Raw genomic sequence first — 25,439 nt, 5'->3', positions numbered from 1 at the left:
GGTAAACGTCAGAAACTATTACTTCCGGGTTACGAGTGCAGCCGAATAAGCAAAATATTGGCTTCGTAAACGTCTGTAAATTCGTCTAAAAACAAATTAAATTGGTAAATGTTGCAACACTGCAGGCTATATATACACGTTTACAGAAGATTGTTTATTTAAACGGCATCGGTTTTGTGGTGGCCTGCCTGATGTTGCTATGGTGATGAGGCTTAACAGCGAAGCTAAAGGAAGACAATCAATCGCCTGTTAAACGAGTCAACAAAAAGTGTTAAATGGTACGTTGGAAATTATTGTATTTTTCTATTAAAATTCAATGTTCTTGGGTTGGAACTCTTATAAATTGTGAATATTTGTTGTTGTACGCGGGAAATATATACGTAGTTTAAACACCAATGTGTTAGTAACCTTAACCGATCTGTTTGTGCTGCATGCACCAAAATGTAAAATATCACTGTTACTGTTACTGCTATTCTTGTCTTTTGAGAGAGGAGCGTGGGGGTGCGTGTTTAGAAATGTTACAACATGAGTCTTGGCAAAATAAATTACAATAAATTACTTGTTGAATTATTTATAAAATTGTGGTGTGTTATGGCGGTACGGGCACATTATATTTTGTAAATACGCTTTGAATATCTATTTTAGGTCGTAGGTTTGTTTAACATCACGTGGCGCTGCGCAAACCGTTTGGCGAATGATGTCAAGCCATCGCGAGAGCGCAACGTCTGTACCTACTGAATGCTCTCATATGATCTGCCACTAGATGTCAGGAGCTTCATACGTTAAAAAAAGTTTTTAAAAGCATTTAGAAAGGTTTCAAAAGAAAAACTCCGACTCTATTAAAACTTTATGGCTCTTTTTTCAGCTGAATATGGTCTGCATTGGCAGTCTGGGTTTTCAGCTCCCTCTTTCTTAGATTTAAACATCTAGTTAAATAAATTCAACCAAATTTCATTAAGTAAAATAACATGCTTTTTTAGTGTCATTTGCACTACAATCTAAACTTTGTTATTCTCTGGGTAACATAATGCGTTTGTCCGTCATCTTCTTGCTCTGTTGTGCACCTACATTGTTTTATTTTCCAATTCACATTCTGTCTCCTTAAGTAGTGTACATCTATCCATCTCCACGCAGACAGCATGAAATGTTTACAGTCATAGCATAGGGCAACAGCGGGTGTCTGAGAAAGTTTTAGCTTCCAAGAAGAGCTCTGAGAGGAAAGCCCTATTTTTTCAGAGGTGTTAGAGGTAGTAGATAAGCCCAGCTATTTTCCAGTTCGATCTGGCCGGGATCATTAGCCAGAAATTTGTGGTTTTGTTGTTCAGGAATGTTCATTTGAAGCCATGTGTTCCCTCAATGTAGAGGAACAGCTGCAGGTTTTTATTACAGAACAACAGATACAGTAACATTGGATGCACATCATGGTTTGTTGATAGTACTAATATTAGCGTAACTAACATAATAGCTTTCTCACCAGCAAAATGTCCCAATTGATTTAACAAAAGAACCCTAAATCATGAACTTGATATTTATGTAATTTTATTTCCTTCATTAGTTAGAAAAATGCACTGTAAATTGTATAATGTTAAATGCTGAGAAATAGTGTTAAAGCATATTCAATGGCTATATTAATAAATGTGTTTATTGACCCAGTGTAAAATAGAGTGTCATCCACAAATAGTAAGGATGCTTAAGTTACTATACAGTACTGAGTATATAGAAGAAAAGTGTTTCTTAACCTGTGCCTCTGCTTATATGAACAAAGAAGGCTGTTCATTGTCAATACTATCTCTGTCACAGCTGACAGAGGTAAAAATAGCCTTTGCTTAGGAAAGGGGCCCTGCTAGATTTAAGATAGACCACTCAGTTATGTTAAAGGGATTCTCTGAGACCATGAAGTATGAAGACCTAAGTTAGTTAGGGATGAATGTTGACAGGTTTTTTCTATGAACATTGGAAAGCATCTCTCTAAATCAAAGTATTGCTGTTGTATGAGGTAATCATTTAAAGGTCCAGTGTGTCATTTTTCAAAGGATCTATTGACAGAAATGCAATATTATATACTTAACTATGTTGTCAGAGGTGTATAAAGACCTTACCTAATGAAGCGTTATGTCTTTATTACCTTATAATGAGCTATATCTTTCTACATACACCATGTGTCCCTTTGCATAGAATTCGCCATGGACAAAAAAAGTGACGACATCTTAGGCCCGATTCACATTTCACGTCTAAACCGCGCGGAAAACGCGAGGCGCCTCTTTCTCTCTTCCAATGACCAGCGGTGCGCACGCGGCACTCCGAAAAGTTGAACTATTTCCTATTTTCCGCGTCTACATTTAAAATAATTTCGCGGAAAAGACGTGAAATGTGAATCGGGCCTAAGACCTGTGTCAAACGCCATAGTGCTTCGAAAGGTAAGGGTGGAGTGAGCCGTTGGTTGCAATTCGCAATCTCACCGCTAGATGCCGCAAAATTTTATACACTGGACCTTTAAGTATCTGAAGATAGTTTCTGTTCATTAGTGTTTATTTATTTTGGATATCTGAATATTATTAATAGATATCATGAGTTACTTTAACAGGATTTAACTTGCAGTATCAGTATTCTGCCCATGCCCTGCTCTGAAGCACGTGTCTTTTATATGCTAGATTTCACCCACAGGGTGGCGATCTCAAGGAAAAATGGATTTAATCTAAGAACTCCATGTTTGTGTTCAAGGGTACCTCTGAAATGGTGTCAAGGTGAAACCAAGCACCTGCTATGATACATGTCTTTTCATATGTAAAAGATGTTTAGGATTTTCTATGTTAGTTTTCTATACTAGTTTTTTAGAATAAACAAAGAGATGCACTGAAATGCTGTACAACACAAAACTCACAGCGGATGAAACTCATTTAGGGTTTTTAATACACAAAGCAGGATTTTAGATCAATGAGATTTCACTATGGGTTGGGCTACTCAGCATGGCGTGACAGAAATGCAAATCAAGCAACTGACAGATTTTTTAGGGGTGTTTCCTATTGCCTATGTCACTAACTGTAGATTTGAAATATCAGCCAACATATTGAATAGAACACAAATCTCTTAATCTGCCAGCGTTTCTATATCCGAGCATCTCTAATGTTTGCACAAGTATACATTGCATTCATTTGGGAGCAGTAGTAACAGCTGGATTTTGGTCCCCATCTGCGGCGAAGCTTCTCATGGGATCAAAGGCTGATTTAAGGTCTGAACCCCTGACTCAGCATGTTAACAGGCCCAGCTGCCTGCCTGTGTTGAAGGTCAGAAAGCGGCTATTGCAGCTCCCTGTCCAAGCAAGAGGGTCAGCTCGGTGACATTCCCCCGCCGGGCCTAGCTTCACTGTGTGTTTTGTTGTTTCTGTCATGTTCCACACAGGAGGAACGCTTTGCCTTTCTGGCTGAGTGGTACGACCCCAGCGCTGCTCTCCTGCGACGATACCAGCTGCTCTACTACCCTAAAGATGTCTCAGTGGAGATGGTGCGTTGTGTTGCTCAGATTTCAGACTTAGACATCCAGTCGGGTTTGAGCTTTGTCCCCTCACAAGCATCTTTCTGTCATTTATAGTTTGATATGAAGAACCAGCGCACCTTTCTACGGCGGACTAAGTACGAGGACCTCCATCCAGAGGATCTGTTTGTTGGCAACCGAGTAAACGTCTTCTCTCGTCAGCTGAACCTCATTGGTTATGGGGACCAATACACTGCCAACAAAATGGGCAGTAAGAAGGAGAGGTACTTCCCCTGGACACACTACACAACTGTGTTCCCTATGTGCCATCTTTTAAGGGCACCATTGTAGTAAAGAAATTGTTCACATGAGCATTCTATAATCATTTACCCACACTCTATGTAGTTCTGAAGACCAAAGGTAATTTTGGAGGAATGTCCTGGTTGCTCTTGGGGAGTGAAGGACTGAGGCGTCCTAAGTGTACACATCGAATCAGTTAAAGTGAAAAAAGCAGTTGAAACAAAAGACAAATAGGTTTAGAAGCAGTTATAAGCATAGCTAAAATATTGGCACCCTTGCTTTTTTAAATAATGTAAAAAAAATTGTGAACATCCTAAAATAAAAATATGCTTCATGAAATGAAATTTTAAGGAAGGAATCAATCTAACTGTTATGTACAGTTATATTTGGATACTCATTCTAAAGGATCCCTTTAGAAAGAAAATGTTGAAATTATATTTCTAAAGTAACCAGAACATTGGATAAAGTTGCTATCACAGTAATAGATAATAGACAACCAGGAATGTTGTCCTACAGTTGAGGGGCAGTTTTTCCCACAAGTCCAATGAATTGTATAGTGACCATCCTGGTCTGACTAAACAGCAGTCAGTTGAGCATTCAGTTCAAGCAGGAAGTGTGTATTGCTTTGAGGAATGTACACCTCTACAGTCTGTCCAAATCTGTCCCTTTGTAACCTTTCCCAAATTTATATTCATGTCACACCAAAATGAATCTCCCAGGAGAGAATGAGCAGTGTGACATCAGTGTAGATGTGATAAATGTAGTGCGATTCATTAGAACAGTAATCAGTGTTCGGTGATATGCCCTTGACTGAGAGGAGCAAGAGCAGCTCATCTTCACTTCATAAGAATATTTAAAATGGACATAACAAGGCAGCTAATGACTTTATCATGCTAAATAAAAAGTAGGATTAAACATGCTTTCTGACAGCTTGGCTTAAAGCTACAATCTGTAACTTTTTTGGTCAAACACTGCCTCCTCGCGTTTCCCCAGTGGTAAGCAAATCGGTAAACGGTAATAAAGATTTATAATTTGGGATGTTGTGTACAATATTGCGGGAAATGTTTGACGATATTTGCCCTTAAAGTGATAGTTCACCTAAAAAGAAAATTCTGTCACCATTTACTCACCCTCAAATTCCAGGTTCCAAACCTGTATACATTTCTGTCACGATTCTCGTGGCTGAAGAACCCAATTGCAGGCAGGCAGTGGATGAAGGGGTTAACAAAGGATATTTATTATAAAAAACACAAAACAAAAACCCACGATGGGGTGCAAAACAAAACAGGAACTAGGAACACGGAAACAAAACAAGAAATCTAAACAAAACACTTCCCACGAGGGGGCAAGAAACAGAACTAAATCAAAAACGGGACATAACGACGAGGCAAAACGGGAACCACTCACAAAATCCAACAGACACAGGGTAAGTACAGGAATGATCCACGGAAAACATGCACATACAATCCACGCACAGGACAAAGAAAAGAGGGTATATATAGGCAAGACAAACGAGGGATATTACACAGGGCAGGTGGGAAACATTAGACACGGGAGGAAGGCAATACATGAGACGGAGGGGCGGGGCCAATGACAAGACATGAGAAACACATGAGATAAAAACAAACAACTCATGGTTTTCTCACATAAAACCTAAGGGCTCTGTCCCGATCCCGCCACACGACTAGAATTTCATAAACAAGACAGTGGGACCGTGACAGAGCCCCCCCCCTTAATGAACACCTCCGGGTGTTCACCAAGGGGTTGACTAACAAGACCTGACAGACTGGACCAAAGACAACAACCAGACAAACATGGTGAACAAGACAAGGGCAGACAAGACAACAAGACTAAAGGATTGGGGTGACTTAATAAAATAACAAACATGGGAGGGGGGTGGGGCAAAACAAGAGTTCATGGGGGGTAAACCAAAAGGATTGGGGGGAATAGTCCCAGTCCCCGGCTGCGCTCGAGGGCGCGGAGTCCTGGGGGACTTCGGATAAGTCCTGGGGGGACAGTCTTTGACCCTGGGAGTTTCCCAGGGGCTGGCTTGGGCCGGACTTGAAGACCGGCTGAGACGGCCAGGCTGGGCAGGGCTTTGCGCCGGGCTTGACGCCGGCTGGACAGGGCTTGACGCCGGCTGGACAGGGCTTGACGCCGGCTGGACAGGGCTTGACGCCGGCTGGACAGGGCTTGACGCCGGCTGGATCGCCGGCTGGGACACCGGCTGCACCGGACTGGACACAAGACTGGACATCGGGCTGGACACAAGACTGGACACCGGACTGGATGCCGACTGGATTACCGGACTGGACGCCAGCTGCTGCACCGGCAGGGAGGGAAGTCCTCGCTGCCCGCCGCTGCCTCTTTCTCTTCAGCCGAGCCACCCGCCTGGAGGTCGGCTGAAGGAAAGAGGCAAAGGGTGCGGCTGGCTCAGGCTGGGACTCCTCGGACGTGGACCCCCAGGATGCTCGCCTCCCACGCTTGCCAACAAAACTGGCTGGTGGTGAAGAGGCTGCAGGAGGTGAGGAGGAGGACGGTGTGGAGTCCCCCAAGGTGAGAGTACCCACCACACGGTCCTCCGGGATGGCCGCCAAACCGGGACGAGAGGAGATTGGATTATTGCTGGGAGAGGAGTCTTTGCCACACTCCTCTCGAAGCTGCAACCGTTCCACTAAATGTGGGAACGGCTGGTAAACCAACTCCTCCCGCTCCGGAAAAGATGGTGGGTCGTCCATCCCAGCCATGAGGTAGGCACTCACCAGTACCTCGGGGATGGATGCCTTCCTGGCCTCGACCTCCCGAGCATAGTCCTGTAAGGACCGATGGCACTGGGCAGGGAACGGGCCACCTCCGGCGTGTGACTGGGAGGCTAATGCCTCCCACCATACCGGATTGCCGGTACACGGCCACCGGCTGGTTGGGAGCCTGTCCATGGGGCTGCCTGCTGGGTTCAGTTGTGGCTGGTGGATTCTGTCACGATTCTCGTGGCTGAAGAACCCAATTGCAGGAAGGCAGTGGATGAAGGGGTTAACAAAGGATATTTATTATAAAAAATACAAAACAAAAACCCACGATGGGGTGCAAAACAAAACAGGAACTAGGAACACGGAAACAAAACAAGAAATCTAAACAAAACACTTCCCACGAGGGGGCAAGAAACAGAACTAAATCAAAAATGGGACACGACAAATTAACACGAGGCAAAACGGGAACCACTCACAAAATCCAACAGACACAGGGTAAGTACAGGACTGATCCACGGAAAACATGCACATACACGGTACAATCCACCAGCACAGGACAAAGAAACAAGAGGGTATATATAGGCAAGACAAACGAGGGATAATTACACAGGGCAGGTGGGAAACATTAGACACGGGAGGAAGGCAATACATGAGACGAGAGGGGCGGGGCCAATGACAAGACACGAGACAACACATGAGAGGTAAAAACAAACAACTCATGGTTTTCTCACATAAAACCTAAGGGCTCTGTCCCGATCCCGCCACACGACTAGAATTTCATAAACAAGACGGTGGGACCGTGACACATTTCTTTCTTCTGCTGAACACAAAGGAAGATTTTTGGAAGAATGTCAGTAACCAAACAGATCTCATCTCCCATTGATTCCCATAGTATTTATTTCCCTACTATGGCAGTAAATTGGGGATGAGATCTGTTTGGTTACTGGCATTCTTTCAAATATCTTCCTTTGTCCTCAGAAGAACAAGAAATGTAAACAGGTTTGTAACAACCGGAGGGTCAGTAAATGATGACAGAACTTTCATTTTTGGTGTAAAACGTAAGGCTAAATATGTAAACTAACATGCAATTTTATGTTTTAAACCAAGATAGAGGCAGCTTTAAAAAAAGTATGTTGTCATTTTTTACTAAGCCTTATATTGTTATAAACCAGGGGTCACTAACTAAAGGACTCCGGTCCGAATGCGGACCGCGAGATGCATCCGTCCGGACCTCAAAGACTTTTGACATAATAAAAAAAATGAACGCCTATGCATCGACATGCACGAGACCGGTTTGTCTCATTTGCTCGGAGTCTGTTGCGGTTGTCAAAATTGGAAACCTTAAACGGCATTATGAAATTAGACGTGGACACTTTGAAGAAACTTACCCGCAGCAGTCCGAGGTAAGGACACGGAAAATATATTAGCTGAAAGCCCAGTAGGAGCGATCTACACGGGCCCACCCTCACTCACTTACCGCCCAACAACAAGCATATGAATGTTCACTAAGAATACAGTGGATCTTAGGAAAACATAAAAAGCCCTTTACTGATGGGAAAAAAGTAAAAGAGTGCATGGAGGCTTCTGTGAAACACTTTTAGAAGGAAAATAAAGACATGAACTAAAAGAAAATATTAAACAAACCCCCCTTTCAGCTGCAACAGCCACAAGAAGAACTGAAATGTTATCAGAGGATGATCAGTCACGACTTGATGCTACTATTTGTTAATCTCAGTTCAGCAGAAAACAACACTTTAGTTTTCTTTTAAAGTTGTTGATGTTGAAATGAATGTATGTTCAGTGCAGGTTTGGAGATTAGGGCATTTTGCACATGTTCCTTCATTATATTGTTGTCAGACATCGTTATGCCATCGTATAGATATAAAAAAAACATCTATTCATATTTTTAGGTATTTAATTGTCCGGACCTCGGCTGGTAAGGAGGGTTCGTTTACTGGACCTCAAGCAATTTTAGTTGAAGACTCCTGTTATAAACCATTATGATTTTTATGTCATTTGTGAAACAAAAGAGGTGATTTGCATGCTTTGCATATAGTTAAAGGAAATGAGAAGTGCCACTGTCTAATTCCAAAAAGACCATACAAGCTTTGCATATGACTCATGTGTTATATTCTAAATTGTCTGAATCCATTCAATAGCTTTGTGCACAGACTGAAAAGTTGTTCCACCGAAAGTTATAACAATTACATTTTGGGCCGTTTCTAAATCAAATGTCACATTTGAGCCATTTTATTAACATTGAAGTAATGGAGCTTTTTTCACCCAGGTAGTATTTTTGTCTAATGTCTTTTTCAGGACATTGGCTATGATTAAGCCGGATGCAGTTACCAAAGTTGGCGACATAATTCAAATGATATATGATGCCAACCTTATTGTCACCAAAGTCAAAATGACCAAACTTACATGGTAAGCCAAAAACATACATTTGATATATTAATTGTGTTGAAAGTCTGAATGAGTCTGAATGAGCTTAACTACAGCATAGGTACAAAGGTTGGTAAAAAAAATCTAAGAAAGACATGCTTCAAGCAATTTGAGACTAATTATGCTAATTCAAAATTTGAGATGTTAATAGGAACCCAAGTGTGAATTCTCAGAACTGGTAAAGGGTGGAGATTTGACAGGTCACATGTTCAGGAAAAACGATGACCTGCTTAAATGTTGGCTTGCTCTATAGGTTGGCACATAGATTGTCAGGAGTGAAAGTAGAGATGTTGTACACTCTGTGGGTTCTGTTTTCTGGTACGCTTCTTCCAGAAATGGATTATAATAACAGAATAATGTATAAATCATTAACTGAGGTGAGAGGGAAGAGCACAGTAGAAATGTTGCAGTCTTGACAGATGCAGGCACTTTCATAGTAACATCACGAATTAGATGTCTTAAATGTTTAAGTTTAGTCTAGACAGCAATTAAATTAGATGGAAAGCAAATGAAGACTTCTCAAATCTTTCCTCTGAGATTTTACATATGTTTACATATCATATTACTTATGCTTCAGTAGTCTCAAACAAAGTCTGTGATGGCATACAAAAGTCATATTCTCATCCAGTCTTTAGGACCAGATTTCCTAACCTATGCTCTTGATATTTTATAGCTATTTTTATTCTTATGTCAACTCTAGTCTTATTTGTGCATAAGTTAATAATGAAGCATAACTTAAAATATATATTTTTTTAGCAATGAAAGAGCACAACAGTACAGTTTTCTTCTGGCTGATTTCTTAGCCCATTTTTGTAAAGGCCAGGGTACTGGGTACAAATCTCAGCATATAACACAAAGATTAGACATTTATATGCTGAGGTGACCCAAGAACCAGAGTTTACAATTTTCCTCAATCAAAATTGTGTCCTTGAAGACACAAGCCAAGGTTGCTTTGGCTCATTACAGTCAATTAAGTGGCATTTTCAGGGAATATTAAGAACAAAATGGCTCTTCGTGTCATTGTGTCTCCATAACTACAAATGTTGGAATCCGATTGAGCTGTCACAGTCAGAAGTTCTGTGAATCAAAGTATCTTATTTGTTCCTTTAAATTTCATATTCAGTTTCAGTGTAATAACTGTATATAAAATTCAAATTTTTAGGTCCTAAATGACAAGGCTAACTTTTTTCCTTGTATACTTTCAGACAACCCTTCTATAATAAAAAATTTGAGAGCGTTACAAGTGATTTAGTGCTATACATTTTTCGGAGAATAGAAAGTGCTGATGGTTAATCTTTCCTTTTCCTCTTGAAAAAGGCTGACTCTGTGATTTTTGTCATTGGTCGTGTTGTTTTAGCCTGGTCAGGTTTTGCGGTATTTAACCTTTCCTCAAAGAACCAAACAGCTGTTCATTGACAGAAGCAGAGTTTGTCTGAGTATGAATTGTTGCATGGAGAGTTTTTGGCATAAAACGTCATTTCAGAAATGAGCATTATAAAAAATCATTTTTATAGTCAAGTACAAGATGAAAGGCACTGTTTAAGACAAACTCAGGGTGAAAGATACAGTATGTGCAGATCTCAGTGTCACTGTAGAAGTCGAGAAATTAGTTCACTTATTAACCCTGTGTACTTTTATGGCTTTCTTACAGGAAGCAGGCAGCAGACTTTTACACGGAACATCAGTCAAAATCTTTTTTCAAGTGAGTCTCACCTGAGTGAATGATTGACTGGACTTATATGTAAGGATTTTGAAGGAGACATTGAGTCACATTGAGATTTCGTTGACATTGTCACAAAGACTTCGTAGGGACCTTCCTTTGACTTTGCATGTGTTTTTAACAGCAACACCGATCACGAACATTGCAGTTGGATATAGACATATGTAGTGTATTGTGCTGGATTCACACGAGCGGTGGAATTGCCGCACGCCAGCCGCCTTTAAGCCGATGTGGCTGCCGTTCACAAAAAGATAAAATAATTTATCTTCAGCTGCGCATGCCGCAAAGAGCCGTGCCCATGGAAGTTGCGTGATTTTGGATGCATGAGCGTACCACCTTGCGCACCGCCAACGAAGCGGCCTGCGTTTTGCCGCTTACCACATGTTTCCCTTTGAAAATTAACTGGACAGACGCGACTTAATAATTGTACATTATGTTTGTTTTTGTTCAATGGCAGTAATCTGGTCCAGTTTGTGAGCTCTGGTCCGGTAATCGCTATGGAGCTGATGGGAGATGAGGCCGTGTCGGTCTGGAGAAAAGTCCTTGGCCCGACTGATTCTGGTGTGGCTCGAAAAGATGCAGCTTACAGTCTCAGGGCCCAGTTTGGTACAGATGGCACAAAAAATGCAGGACATGGGTCAGACTCATTGGCGTCTGCAGCGCGGGTAACAAACGAGTAGACAGCAATTTTAGATTGTCATTGGTATTTAATCAAGCTGGTCATAAATAATTTATTGTGGTCTAGTGATATGCCAATAAAGGCAAAAAAAATGGTAGCGTTTCCATTCTGTGTATTTATGATACTCAATTGTGGCTTTGTATCTATATGTAGTAATAAAATGCTGCTTATTTTTGTCTGTTAGGAGCTGGAGTTTTTTTTTCCATCCACTGCTGGTCATGGCCCCTCCAACACAGCCAAGTATTCAGACTGCACATGCTGTATCATCAAACCTCATGCCATCTCAGAGGGTAAACCCAAACACTGATGCAACCAACTGATTTCAAATGAGATATACCATAGTTAAATATTTGCTGTTTGTAATGTGTCGTATGTAGTGTATTATTAACCCATCCCTGTCTCTAAGCTTTTCTGATAGGGCACAGTATCATGAGAGAACCATGACATGGCTGATATTTCATACTTCATCACTCCTGTCCCAGTTACTCGCTTACAGCTTTGTTCTCATTAAAGCTCCGCCCCCTCTGCATCCACTCATCTTGAATTCTGACCCAGTGTATACTTAAGCAAAGTCTACGTGTGTACCTCAGATTTATTAATTACCCTTTGGAAGTAAATTGACACAAAATAAAAAAGGCCTTTGGGAAAGGCCTCATTTCATCACACTAGCAACTAACTTTTTTAGTTATCCCAGAATCCTTGTGCTTCATTTGTGGTTGTCTTCTGTTTATATAACTGTCTTTATCCTTGCCTGGTCTGCTGTTGTTTTGCTTGTTATTATACGTTGATGAGTGTAGAGGACCCCAAAGCCACCGCGCACTCCTAACCGAGCCTTCGCTCTGGATTTGTCCAAATCCATCTCTTGATCCCTGTTCATAGAGCATGCCGCCAGGGCACTGACCTGTGAAATCTCAAATCCTCTCGATAGGACTGTGGTGGATATTTCACATAGTGGCCGTAGACTAAGCGGGCCGCTAGTTGGTTTTGTACATTGCTGGAAGCTGATTAACATGAAGGGAATGTTACACACTCATGCACAAACACACACACACACACACACCGGAGCCCCTGATATAGGTTGCCCAATCAGTCACAAACACAAAGAAAATGTGCTTTGAGACTTCAAAGTTTTGACCAACTTTATCTGTTGAGTTTTGGGATGTTTTAGAGTGATAATACATTCATAAATTGTTCATTTCACTGTCTTGTAGACAACTCAACACATTTTGAATGTCAAGAGTATCTCACATAAATGTTCAACAAAAAAATATCTGATAAATCTAGTTTTTTCTAAAGGCAGTGACGTCTCCAGCTTTTGATTGTCATAGCTTTTACTGAATTTTCCCACACCTACATTCGTGTCTATAGAAATATACACACACTCCAGCATCAGTGTCTGTGAGCAATGATTTAGAGAGGATTGCAGCCCTTGCTTATTTATGATTTGGACCCCACCATGCTTGCAAAAGAAGTAAATAAAAATAGGCAGTAATGAAAGTCTTTGCCGAGAGAGAGCAGCTACATGGCTGTAATTAGACAGATTATGTGGCAACTGCTCTGTTTATTTGGAAACCGCTTTTAGATTATAAACTACAGAAGCATATTATTAAGTCACTCTAAACAATCTGTTAAGTGTAGTAACACTGATTTTTACTCACAATTGTAATCGTAACCTTAGAAATGTTGTCCTATTGCCCTGCAATGAGGGGGGACCCACAAGGTTCCATATTGGGCCCAGGCTTTGTCCAATGCCCCATGTATTTTTATGAGGACCAACCGTCAACCTACAGTACTTTTTAATATAGCAATCACAATGAAACTGATAGCAAGTTCTGTGTAACCTTGAGAATAAGTACATCATGGAGTATGAAAAGTGCGAGTGCATTCTGCAGCTCTAGGTAAGGTGTAAAGGTCATGATTCTGTGAATTCCCTGTGCCTGACATATACTAGCAAACAGCATGCTTTAATTAATGGGTAATCATTTACTCAAAGCGGGTTAGGGTCATATCGCAGAGTTTTAGTGCAGATTTACTATCCCATTGTTTCTAATGTTTTTTTAATAGAATATAATGATTAACCAGTACCTGGTATGTAGTGTGAAGTGAGATTTGCTAGATGGGTAATGTTACTTTCAGTGTTGGGCATTGTTCAATAATAATTTTGAGATTCACGCCACATGGTCTACAGCAAGTCAGTTCCCAAATTGTAGGACATCTGACAAGTTCAGCCTATTGATATTAGAGCATCAAAGTAGTTTTGGCATTCCATTGAAATTGTTAGCCAATAAATGGCAGTCTTCTGGTCAGTTGGTTGAAATTACATGCTTAAAGTAAAACTCATATACAGCATTGACCTTCACGAAGTTTATCTCAAGATGACATCTTGACATCATGACATTTCTTCAACTGGTTTTGAACTGAAAAACCTCTCAACCAAAGCAGTTTGGTTTGTTGAGGGCTGGCTTATGACTGGAATAAACAAACGTGTTGCCTGGCAGCACTGATACCATTGCCTAGCAACAGGGCTGATTGTGTATAAAAGCTGCTGTCAGAACTGGAACCTTTAGGCCCGATTCACATTTCGCGTCTAAAACCGTGCAGAAAAAGTTGAAGTATTTACATCTCGATGCTGCACCGCATGCGCGTCGCGACCGTGTCGCCCCCTGTTTGTGCGCCTACTGCGCATCTACATTTAAAATAACGAATATGTGCGCGGAAAGGACGCAAAATGTGAATCGGGCCTTAGGGTCACCAGCGGTGCTGAGGCAGAGTTAGGGATGCATAAAGATGTCATTTCTGTGACAAAACTGATTTTTATGGGGTTTTTATTGCTAATAAGGCATTCATGCTCTATTTCAGCCGCAACACCTATCCTCAGTTTCTTAAGGAATGTAAAGTATAACATTTTAAATATGGTAAAATGATTCTGATGGTTTGTCATTGCTCTTTTCAGCTGTTTCACGTTTGATTAAGCGCTGTGTAGTATTTTCGTCAGACTTTGCCCTTTCTCCTGGTACTGGTGAATGCCAGCTATTATGCCAACTTGTCAGATTCAGGATTTACGTCCTTTGTATCAGCCAGTTTAATTGCTCTGTGTTAGAGACCGCAGTAACCCCTTCTTGCCCATAAAACATATCAGAATGCACTGTAAAAGTATAATATTACCTTTGAGGCAGTGCAGTTAATTCACGCAGATACAGGTCATACAAGTATAGATCCTATGCACTTAAATAGAGAGTAAAGTAAATCTAAACAGGTAACATATTTCAAGTGTCTTCCATTACAGTGACATCCTCTTGTTTATCATTGGTTGAAGAAACAGATAGTCTCACTCTAATTTCATGCCATTGGTTGAGCCACTTTTGCCGTGTCAGGCTGAGCAATTTTTAACGGCTTCACAGTATCAGAATTTTATATTATTTTAAGATAAATATGACACACTTTAAATAGCTGCATTTAAAGTCTTTTTTTTCACGCTGTGGAAACACAGAGACACAGAGAAACCTATTATTTGATACTTCTGAAGTAGAAATCACAAAGCCCTAACTGTGCTGATGGATACACTGTGTGCTTTTTATTAATATAATCTTTCATCACTCAGTCCAAAGACTCGCTCTCGTGTTATTGAGATCAAAGTCTCCCCTTTGAAGTCACTCCTTCGTGATCTCGTGAACTGTTTGTTGGCCTTTAACTCGGCGTGATCATATTGGTAAAATAGAAGTTCAAAAGTCATGCCACTTAACAGATGCTTTTTATCCAGTGTAACTTATAATTCTTTAACTGTAGGGACAGTCAAGGGCACAAAGTCAATGTAGCAGAGTCACATGAGTTTCTATGTTACTGTTACTTGGTGTTTGACTTGAAACCTTTGCGTTAGCATCTCAAGAACTTAATCATTAGACTTCCATTTAATGATTATTCTTCTAGAAGCACAGGTTATGTTTTATGTTACGTTAAGCATGTGAATATACCCTCTACACCTTGCTGTCCTTAAAGGTGTTACATAATATTCAGAAGCATTAAATGAGTAAGTTATAGATTAGTTCCCCAGGGATACTCTAATACCACAAGTTACTGTATCTTAAAGGGACAGTTCACCCATAAATGAAAATTCTGTCTTCATTTACTCACCCTTAAGTTGTTCCAAATCTGTAAGCATTTATTTCTTCTTATGAACACTGAGAAAGATATTTGGAAGAATGTTTGCAACCAAACAGTTCTTGGCCACTATTGACTACCATAGTAGGAGAATTGCTTTATAAATTTCTTTGCTCTGTTGAACACAAAAGAAGATATTTCAAAGAATGTAGGAAAGCAGTTCTGGGGCACTTTTGACTATTGTAATGGTAGTCAATGGTGGCCAAGAGCTGTTTGGTTACTGACATTCTTCCAAATATCTTTCTCTGTGTTCATCACAACAAATCAATTTACACAGATTTGGAACAACTCTAGGGTGAGTAAATGATGACAGAATTTTTGGGTGAACTGTCTCCTTAAGATATACTGTCAGATTTTATTATGCTTTTTGTAAAAGGTAGAAACGAGTCACTTTGCATTAAATATTACTTTTTATTTCATTTACTTTATTTATAGAGACTAGCACATTTTATTAACCTATTTGTTCATCTATTGATGAGCAGTAATGTCTAGCTCACATTCAGAAGCTAAAAACCACCCTAAATTCATGCATACTTCACAAATGAGCGCTTTGAAGGGTGTGGTGAATAACTTTTATATTAGTGTGTGGTTTGTGTCATTGGTGTCATAGACAAATATAATTGCATTATGGTGTATAAATTGGTGGATAATGAAGTATAAATTTGTTTTCTTTAAAGTTCCACTGTCTTCCTGTTTGTTGTTTGTGTTGATAATGTCTGTATTCATTTGTGCAACACAGCTTTCTGTTTTCATTGTAGGCCATTAGTGCATTTTATTTGTTGTGTGGTTTAAATGAACATCTTTCATTTATAGTGTTTTCTTGTTTTCCCAGCACTGACGGGAAAGATTCTTAAATCAATCACAGAAAATGGATTTGAGATCACTGCTTTACAAATGGTAAGTGTTCTGTGGAAATTTTAAAGTTTTCAGTTTTGGTCTGCTGATGTTGCTAAGTAACTAATACATGAAATGCTACAGATAGATTGTTAACTAATAATTTCAATAATTATATTTTATGTAATACATTTTTAATACAAGATTAGCTAAGGTTTAATAGAAACAATGATGTAAAACTGATAACATTTATGAATGTAAAAAGTCTCTGTTCATCAGAGAATGAGATCATACAACAGTAAACTTGATTGTTTTTTCCCTTTGGTGTAACCTGACCCCACCATCGACCATGTAATCAGTGACGAGATCAGTAGCCTCCCACATGTCCAAATGAGTCGTTAGCTGTCCAATTACAGGGCTGCAACTTGGTCACATGACCCTGCTGAAAATAGTGTACAGAGGATGCCCCTGGGCTAGATGGGATCAATGATGGTTTTGTTACTATTAAAAAGCTTGTATAGCCAGTGCTGAGTGTGTGCTTTATTAAAAAAATGATGTGATAATGTTATATTATCTCCTTAAAAATATTATTTTGATTGCATTGTGTAAATAATTCATGTAAATATTTTCTTGTATTTTCAGATTGAATAGTGTTTTATGTATTATTTATTCGGTTTTTATAATGTTGCAGTTCAGCGTGGATCGAGCCAATGCTGAGGAGTTTTTAGAAGTTTATAAAGGGGTTGTAGCAGAGTTCACTGTAAGTATAGGTTGCTTAACTTTCTGTACTCGCTATAAAAGATTTCTAGTGAAGAATGCATTTATAAGCCTCATACTTGCTATGGGTACTATATTCTGCACTTTAAATTGCTGTTTAACCATTGTAACTATACAAAACCCTGTTACAAGTGTAAACCTCTGTTGCCCTGTGTGGTTCAAATGAGATTATGTTTAATTATTCAGTGAGGGAAGTGGGCGTAACTGCATACTCTCTTGTCTCTCAAACCCCTCTGTAAAAGCATAGGCAAGGCATGTAAAAATAAACAAATTCTTGCCTCATGGCAATTTTATGTTTACTAGTTTTTTCTCTTCCCTTTGAATTTAAACCGAATCATCTATTCAAATAACGTCCACCCAAAACATTTAGACCAAAAATAAGCCAGTTCTGGGTTGAGGCCAGAGGCTATTTTGGAGTACAGGGCCTTTACTGTTGCCATGGAAACTGTCTCATCAACATACTGATTGCCTCACATTTACCAAAGCTCAGGCTCAGACTGCACGCTGCAGGTGCAAGGTGTCCAACACATACCCTGACTTTTCCACTATTCTGATCTGTACATGTGTAAAAGTTTGTTTGAACCTGCGAACAAATATGACGAATAGATTCCTCCTTATTTTTATTATCGCACATGTACTGAATGAAACACAAGGTCATGCAACAGCACAGCTCTTCTTGGGTAGCAGAGGTTGCAGTTACCACTGATAGTGAAGTGGAGACTTTGGATGAAATGGGGACAGCTTCTTTATCTTCATTCTGTAATGATAACCCTACACCAGCCGATTACTCATGTAGGTTATAAATAGTTTACGATGGTCATTTAGAGGATGTTTAATGACTGCGAATGTTGTGTTTGTAGATCTTGAAAGGTCTGGTTTAAAATTGTTTTGTAGTGTATAAGCTGCTTCCAGTTATAATTATTCTTAAAATAAAAAAGATTCCATTGTAGACGACGTAGATCGGAAGTTAAAATGGACGGTTTAGTGGTCTGTGCTTGTTGGGCACTCCACTCCAATGCAAACTGAAAACTAGTCTTGTTGCTGCTAACCTGTTCCAAGAACAGTAACAACAATTGTTGGCTTTGACATCCTTTAATTTATATTTATATTAAGCGGTGGACTGGTAACCTGAGTCTTCCAGCTGCTCCAATGTTATCCCAAGGTCTGTTCAGATAATAAGCTCTTTCATTGGTAGGAGCACAGCAGGTAGAGCGGGGAGAATAGTTAACTCTTCATTACTTGTGTTGCAGAATATGGTGGATGAACTTTGTTCTGGACCTTGTATGGCCCTGGAGATCCATGCTGCCGACGCACCCAAAGCCTTCCGTGAGTTTTGCGGACCGGTAGACCCTGTGAGTGACAACTTGAATCAAATGTAGTAAAAAAGGTGTATTAGATTTACAAAACAGTTAACACATGCACAATATAACGGTACCATTCATATATGGTACAAACATGTATAAAAGTCCATTTATGGTCATATCAAGGTATAAACAGAAGACTTAATAGTCCCTCAGTCTATTGGACCCATTGACCTCTTTTACATTATGTATCATGTACTCTTAAGCACTCTGAAGGCATATCGCCTGTACCCTTAAAAACCAGCTTTGTGTCTGCACGGCTAGTAGAAATGTACACCTCCGTCAAGATTCCGTCTCGTAAAAAAGATTAGTCTGCTCTCTCATGTTGCACGACGACTGTTTCGGTTCTCGATGGCTGCTGTCCAATTTGTTCCTAGTGCTGGAGGAAGCCTGGTACCTTCAGTTCACACTTTTGATGTTCAGTAAGATAAGAATTACAATCATTGCTTCTTGGAGTCCTTGGACTAGGGTTCATCGGCCTTATACTAGTACTAAAAGATTTGATAATGTGGACTTTGTCGGTTTCCCTGAAGTGCTCCATTACAGTCCATTTCCTGTGAATCAACAAGTGCGGTTAGAGAATTGAATTATAGGCTCTGCGGCGTTTAGTGTTTTAAAGATCCCATCAGAATTATTCTTGTGGATTTAATTCATTTTAAAGTGCTTTCCTAGAAGTTGCGACAATTGTTCCTTGCTAGAATAACCTAAATTATGAATAATTTATATTGCACTCATCTACATTTTTCCAGTAAATTGTTCTGTAAAATAAAATGCCTCCAAGACTTAGCAAGACCACTGCCCACAAACGTGATGTCAACTAAAGTTTATAGACTTCTTTACCCTTGTTTTCCACGCCTCAAGTTCCTGTTTTAGGAAGAAACATAAAATAAAAAGGAATTAACACAGGGATCATGAAAAAGTGAATTAATCAAACAAACAGGCTGCCGAAGATTAAATAAATGATTGCCTATTTTTAGAAGAAGTTGATAACCGGCCAAGTACATGGTATTGTAAATAATTCACAGTTTATACTTTACACAAGCGGATGTTCCTCTTTTACATACAGTTGTACTCTTTGACGCGACTGGCTTTGATATGCTAAACATGAATGTTGTGACCTTTTACAAGGTCAAAATGGATTGCTCAGTTGTTGGCCCCCGGAAAAAGCTCTGTACTTCTGAATTGACAGCCTCACCCTTGATCCAGCCCCTCCTCTTTCACACACAGAGTGGGAGAAAAAGAGCGTGAGAGTGTGTTGTTGGTTTTCAAATGCATGTCTGCCTTTAAACATCTACATGTAGTGTCTTACATCATTTAAGAAGTTTTGTAACTCACTTGGGAATGTTGTGGTTTTTGCAAAGATTCACTAATGACTTTCTTTTTATATTGTTTCCTGGCTTTTCCATTCATACTTGATGCTGGTGTGGTTGCATGTCTCTGGTGTATATGCTACGATGGGTAAAACACAGTGAAAATGTGTGTGTTTAGAATAGGCAAACTGTTCCTGTTGACATTCTAGTATAGACACTTCCTTTCTAGTCACCAAATCACACATTACAATAAACAAATACACAAATGAATTGTGTAAAGACACCTTACGCGTGTTAGAGCATGTATTACAACTTCTTGAGTCAATGAACATTTTGGAATATTTGTGTGCAAATGAGTTTACAATAGGTTTTCAAAGGAATTGTCTCAGTTTGCGATGACATGTTTTGTCTTTATATTTGTATATTTTCAGGATTACGTTTGTCAGTCCATTCTAGATGAGTTATACGGTTAATGGCTGCAGTTCTCTGACTCTGAGTTTAGATTTAAGACCATTGCACATTGAGTCCGAAATTTGCGTCCGAAATTTCCGCACGTTAAAAAATAAATACGACCTCACGTTGTGTCAATCACATTTACACACTGCCTCCGATATTTTCGTCCGTCATAAAAAAATTCGGACCGGGTTAGATTTTATGCGTTTTTCGCATCCGTCAAGCATTTTGAGTGGCCTTTTTTAACAATTCAGAGACACCGTACAAACAAGAGCCAAATACGAAAAACGCATACGAAAATTTCGGACTGTATGTGCAAAGACCTTAAGAGGCGGAAAAAACTGTTGAATGATTTTGCTCATCAGAAACTTGTTATCTTATATTTACTCCTTATTCCAAGTCATCTGAGTAATATTTACATTTACATTTAGTCATATAGCAGACGCTTTTCCCAAGCGATTTACAAATGAGGTAAACAATGGAAGCAACTGGAACAACATAAGGACAACAAAAAGGATAAGTGCAATAAAACTGGTCTCACAAAGCCTACCACAGTATAAGGAGCAAAGTTATTTTTTAAATTTTTTTATAGAAAGAGTAGAAAAGAGATAGAAGTCAGAACTGATCGATCAGGTGCTGACAGAAGAGATATGTAATCTAAGTCATTATTCAGCAATAATTTTCTAATCCAGTGAGCTGTTAACTGCTGAGACTTGACAACTGAACGAGTTACTCATACAAAGCTAAATTACTTTAGAAAAGTTGTTTGGACTACTTTAATGCAGCTTTTAAGGTGCTTGTCATTCTTTAGCTTGATAACCCAGTCCTTTTAATATGGAAAAGACGATATTCTTTTAAAAATTGTTCCACCAAACAAATAAAATAAAGACTACATCACATTGACAGCATCTACATTTTTGGTCTGTTTGTTAAATGGATTGTGTGAATGAAGGAGAGGCTTTAATGTTTGAGAAATATTGTCTGCATTGTTTGTGAAGGATTAGTTGTAGTTCATAAAGGGAGAATTATGTTCCTCACTGCTAACTGATTCTGAAGGCAGGCATGTTTTTCACAAACACAAAGATTGTAATAATACAAATTGGAAAGTTTTGGAGAGATCTTGACAGTAGAAGTGTCCCAGTTTTGTAAGTTTGGTGATGTGTGTGGTAGAGGTTGGAAAGAAAGGTCAAAGCATGATTATGTGGTTAGGTTGTCTAGATTCAGCATGCTTCACTAACCACTGTTTTGCCCGGTCACCCGGAGGTTCTCCTACTGTGCTTTCTCACTCTTTGTCCTTTGTTGCTCCGGCCGCCAAAGGCATTTTAGTTGTGTAATGTCTTACCAAATGGCACTCAGTGTTGGGTGTAACTAGTTACTAAGTAAATAGTTACTGTAATTTAATTACTTTTCCCTTGAAAAGGTAAAGTAAGGGATTACTCTTATTTTTTTTCTGTAATTTAATTACAGTTACTTTTGATGTAATTAAACTAAATACTTTATGTAATATATGTGTGTGCAATAGTGGAATTTGACATCAAAATTCAAAGTCTAACTTTAAAAATCTGTGCTTTAATGTATAATTCTCACATTTGTAATACTTTGGTCAGTTAATAAGAGTAATTTATGTAGTTTAATATTATTTATTTAAATGAATTAAAAGAGCCCTTTCATGCCTGTCCTTGAATCACTTAACTAATCAAGGTTGATATAGGATATAGAAAGTAATTAGTAATAAGTAACTAAATACTTTTTGGAAAGAGTAATTTGTACAGTAATCTAATTACACTATTGAATATGTAATTAGTAACTAGTAATTAATTACTTTTTGAGAGTAACTTACCCAACACTGATGGCACTGAAGTGAGAGTAACCTTGTAGAGTTATTTTTGATTCAGAAAGAGGCAGAGTTGTTAAGGAGTGTCACAGGATCGTGTGCCTTGTTGTGGAAAAAGACAAAACGTCAAATATTTTTCTACGTGCACAATGCTTTACTGTACCAATTGACCTAAAGGAGTCCCCAAAATGTTCTTGAATATACTCTCCCATCAATACAAATGGAAAGAGGCACTGTACTGTTTTTCTCGCACTTCTAATCTGGCTTTACAGAGCCACAGCATACAGTTTGACCAGCGTGGTCCACCTTGCGTATGAATGAGCTTTCAGAGCCATTTCTTTTTAATGAGACAATGAAACAGACTCAAAAACCAGAGCTACGAGTTATCACTTTAAATCAGTCTAATGACTCTCACTGACTAAATCGGTCTGAGCAGATCTTGACTAACTGACTGAACTTTACGTTTTTACTTTTGTCATGTCAACTCGAAATGAACCGAGAACTGTGTTATGATTACTTCCTGTATGGCCTGTGATACTTAAAGGTACAGTTCACCAAAAAATAGAAATTCTGTCATCATTAACTCACCCTCAAGTTGTTCCAAATCTGTATAAATGTCTTTATTTTGATGAACACAGAGGAAAATATTTGGAAACCAAACAGTTCTTGGCCACTATTGACCACCATGGTAGGAAAAATTACAATGGTAGTCCAAACTGCCCCAGAACTGTTTGCTTTCATTCTTCAAAATATCTTCTTTTGTGTTCATCAGAACAAAGACATTTACACAGATTTGGAACAACTTGAGGGTGAGTAAATGACGAGAGAATTTTTATTTTTGTGTGAACTGTTCCTTTAAGTCAGTGTAGTTGCTGACTGGTTGCTCTTATGATGATGTGTTGGTAAACATACACATTTTGTTGTTGTAATAAAGGCTACTTGAGCTTTAAAAAATACATTGAAATGCACATTATTTTGGTTAGTTTATTAAAGTATGTAGCATATCATTATTCATGCCTAATGAGAAATCCATGAATTGGAGAGTTATTAGTTTTCCATCACTCTTTCTTAGCAATCAAATCCATTTATATGAAAATAAACACCAACAAACTTTGTTAAACCATTTCTTTTGGGTTAAGAGGAGAACTTTTGCTGGCAAGTCTTGCAGCCTCAAAAATACCATGAGAGTTTACACTGACCATAAGCCAGCCTATAATCTATTTGGTCGTGAGCTTTGAGAATTTGGTCATGTTTGTATTCATTGTAACTTATGTCAGATGTAAAGATGTTTCACAAATGTTTTTGTAATGATCTCTGAAAACATTTGTTGTATTTGTGATGCCAGTTTTTAGGAATGGTATCAGTGATTCTGGAACACTGTGATTCTCTCCAGTACCTTGATGTTACAGATATTCTTATCATGTTAATAACGTATGAAAGCCAACACTGTGTTATTTGTGACCGTAGTAAAACCTGATCTTAGTAGCTTTATGAACTCAAATGTTCATAGTGTTGTCCTTTCGTATTTCTTCTAACTTTGAAAGTTTTGTTCAGTGTAACCAGATTCTCTGACTCGGATGTCTGCCTTGCCCTTTACTAGGAAACAGTCTAAAAAAACGTCCTCGAACAAGCAACCCAAACGTGTGAAATTGTAGTCTTCTGTATTAAATGAAAAAATAATGCCTCGGTTCTTTTTTCCTGCACTCTGTAAACACCATATAAATTCAGATTGTTATTTTCTGCTCCGCTTGATCCATTTACATTTTTCTATCAGTATCAGAACTGATGATAAGCTCAGAGACTAACTTTAGTCCAAGGTTGAAAAGCAAAGATGAGCTTGTTTTGTTTTGTTTGAGAACACACAAAGGTCCCCTTCTCTTAGTTTTACTTAAGTCTCATATGGTGTTTGAGCTCATGAATAATGTGCCAAAAGATCGTATCGACTGACAAAGTGCCAAAAGATCGTATAGACTGACAAAGTTCAACCGACTGCCTGTCAATGACTGACTGGCTTTCAGCTCAAGGTGCCAAAATACAGTAACTGAAGCTCCACTTGGAAACGTAGGTAACCTGTAACACGGTAAACAGTGAGAATGTAACCGTGTCCGGTTGTTCGTCACAGACTGTGGAGATAAGATACTAGATGTGTGGACACGTCTGCTTTAGACAATACGCCGTTAGTCTTTTTTATTGCTCTGCTTTTTGTTTGACATTTGAAAAGGCGCATGTTTCAATGACCTTCACATACATCAAAACTAAACACAATGCTAAAGTTGGTTTATGTGGGTAGAAATGTTTTTATGTAGCTCTATAAGAGTTATTTTTAGTGTGATCTACGTTCATTTTTTGGTAGTATCTGATGTGCTTTGCCTAGTATGGTGGTGTGTTGCCTTCTACACTTATAAGGTGTACAGCGGAACAAAACTCCATTGACCCTGCATTGACCTACACATGTCGACTGTACTGTCCTGTTAGGTGTCTATTAGAAAAATACATGTGCTACAAAAGGTTCTTCAAAGCGAAGACATAGAAAAACCACTTTTGGTTCCACAGTAATGTTTTTTTACATTACTTTAGCAGTAATGTTATTCTCTGGTAGTTTATGTGCAAAGCGTGATTCACCCAAGTACAAATGATTGAACATTATGTCATTTATGTCATTTCTGTGAATATTATAATGTTCTTCTATGTTGAAGCAAAAGTGTTTGAGTTATGCATTTTATCTCTGCACTACCTGGGAATTGAACATTTATAATGCCATGCTTTACCAGTTGAGCAATTTTATTTTCACATGTGAAAGTAACAATGTTTAAAGGAACAGTTCACCCAAAAAATGAAAATTCTGTCATCTACTCACCCTCAAGCTGTTCCAAATCTGTATAAATTTCTTTGTTCTGATTAACACAAATAAAGATATTGTAAAAATGCTTGTAACCAAACAGTTCTAACCCCCCATTGACTACCATAGTAGGAAAATTACTATGATAGTCAAAGGTGCCCCAGAACGGTTTGCTTTCCTACATTCTTCAAAATATCTCCTTTTGTGGTCAACAGAACAAAGAAATGTACAAAGCTATTTTCCTACTATGATAGTCAATAATGCCCAACTGTTTGGTTACAAGCATTTTTCCAAAAGTCTTTCTCCGTGTTCATCAGAACAAAGACATGTATACAGATTTGGAACAACTTGGGGTGAACTGTCCCTTTAAACGTCTTTCTGCAAAGTCTGCATTACATTGTGGCAAGTTCACAAAACAATTCATTCTGAAATCTGTGCCGCACAAACTCTTACTGTGAGATTGACGTGATCGGAGACCTTAGCATGTACTGTAATAACATCAGCTACTCTT

The 25,439-nt window shown here is 38.9% G+C and overlaps 1 protein-coding gene across 2 annotated transcripts in view; it reads left to right on the top strand.

The window, feature by feature from the left end:
• Nucleotides 1-5: 5 nt before the first annotated feature.
• Nucleotides 6-25,439, top strand: part of nme7 (NME/NM23 family member 7) — a 33,616-nt gene continuing 8,182 nt past the window's right edge. For both annotated transcript variants that reach the window (XM_057337564.1, XM_057337563.1), the window contains exons 1-10: nt 6-278; nt 3,400-3,501; nt 3,589-3,755; nt 8,835-8,945; nt 10,615-10,665; nt 11,141-11,348; nt 11,547-11,652; nt 16,353-16,417; nt 17,046-17,114; nt 18,382-18,483. In XM_057337564.1, the coding sequence (XP_057193547.1) occupies nt 276-278; nt 3,400-3,501; nt 3,589-3,755; nt 8,835-8,945; nt 10,615-10,665; nt 11,141-11,348; nt 11,547-11,652; nt 16,353-16,417; nt 17,046-17,114; nt 18,382-18,483 (984 nt within the window). In that variant the 5' untranslated portion in view covers nt 6-275. The remainder of the gene's footprint in view (nt 279-3,399; nt 3,502-3,588; nt 3,756-8,834; nt 8,946-10,614; nt 10,666-11,140; nt 11,349-11,546; nt 11,653-16,352; nt 16,418-17,045; nt 17,115-18,381; nt 18,484-25,439) is intronic.

This window comes from Triplophysa rosa, linkage group LG7, assembly GCF_024868665.1.
Source record: "Triplophysa rosa linkage group LG7, Trosa_1v2, whole genome shotgun sequence".
NCBI lineage: Eukaryota > Metazoa > Chordata > Actinopteri > Cypriniformes > Nemacheilidae > Triplophysa > Triplophysa rosa.
Note: the sequence above shows the minus strand (reverse complement) of the source record. Positions and strands in the feature narration are given on the sequence as shown.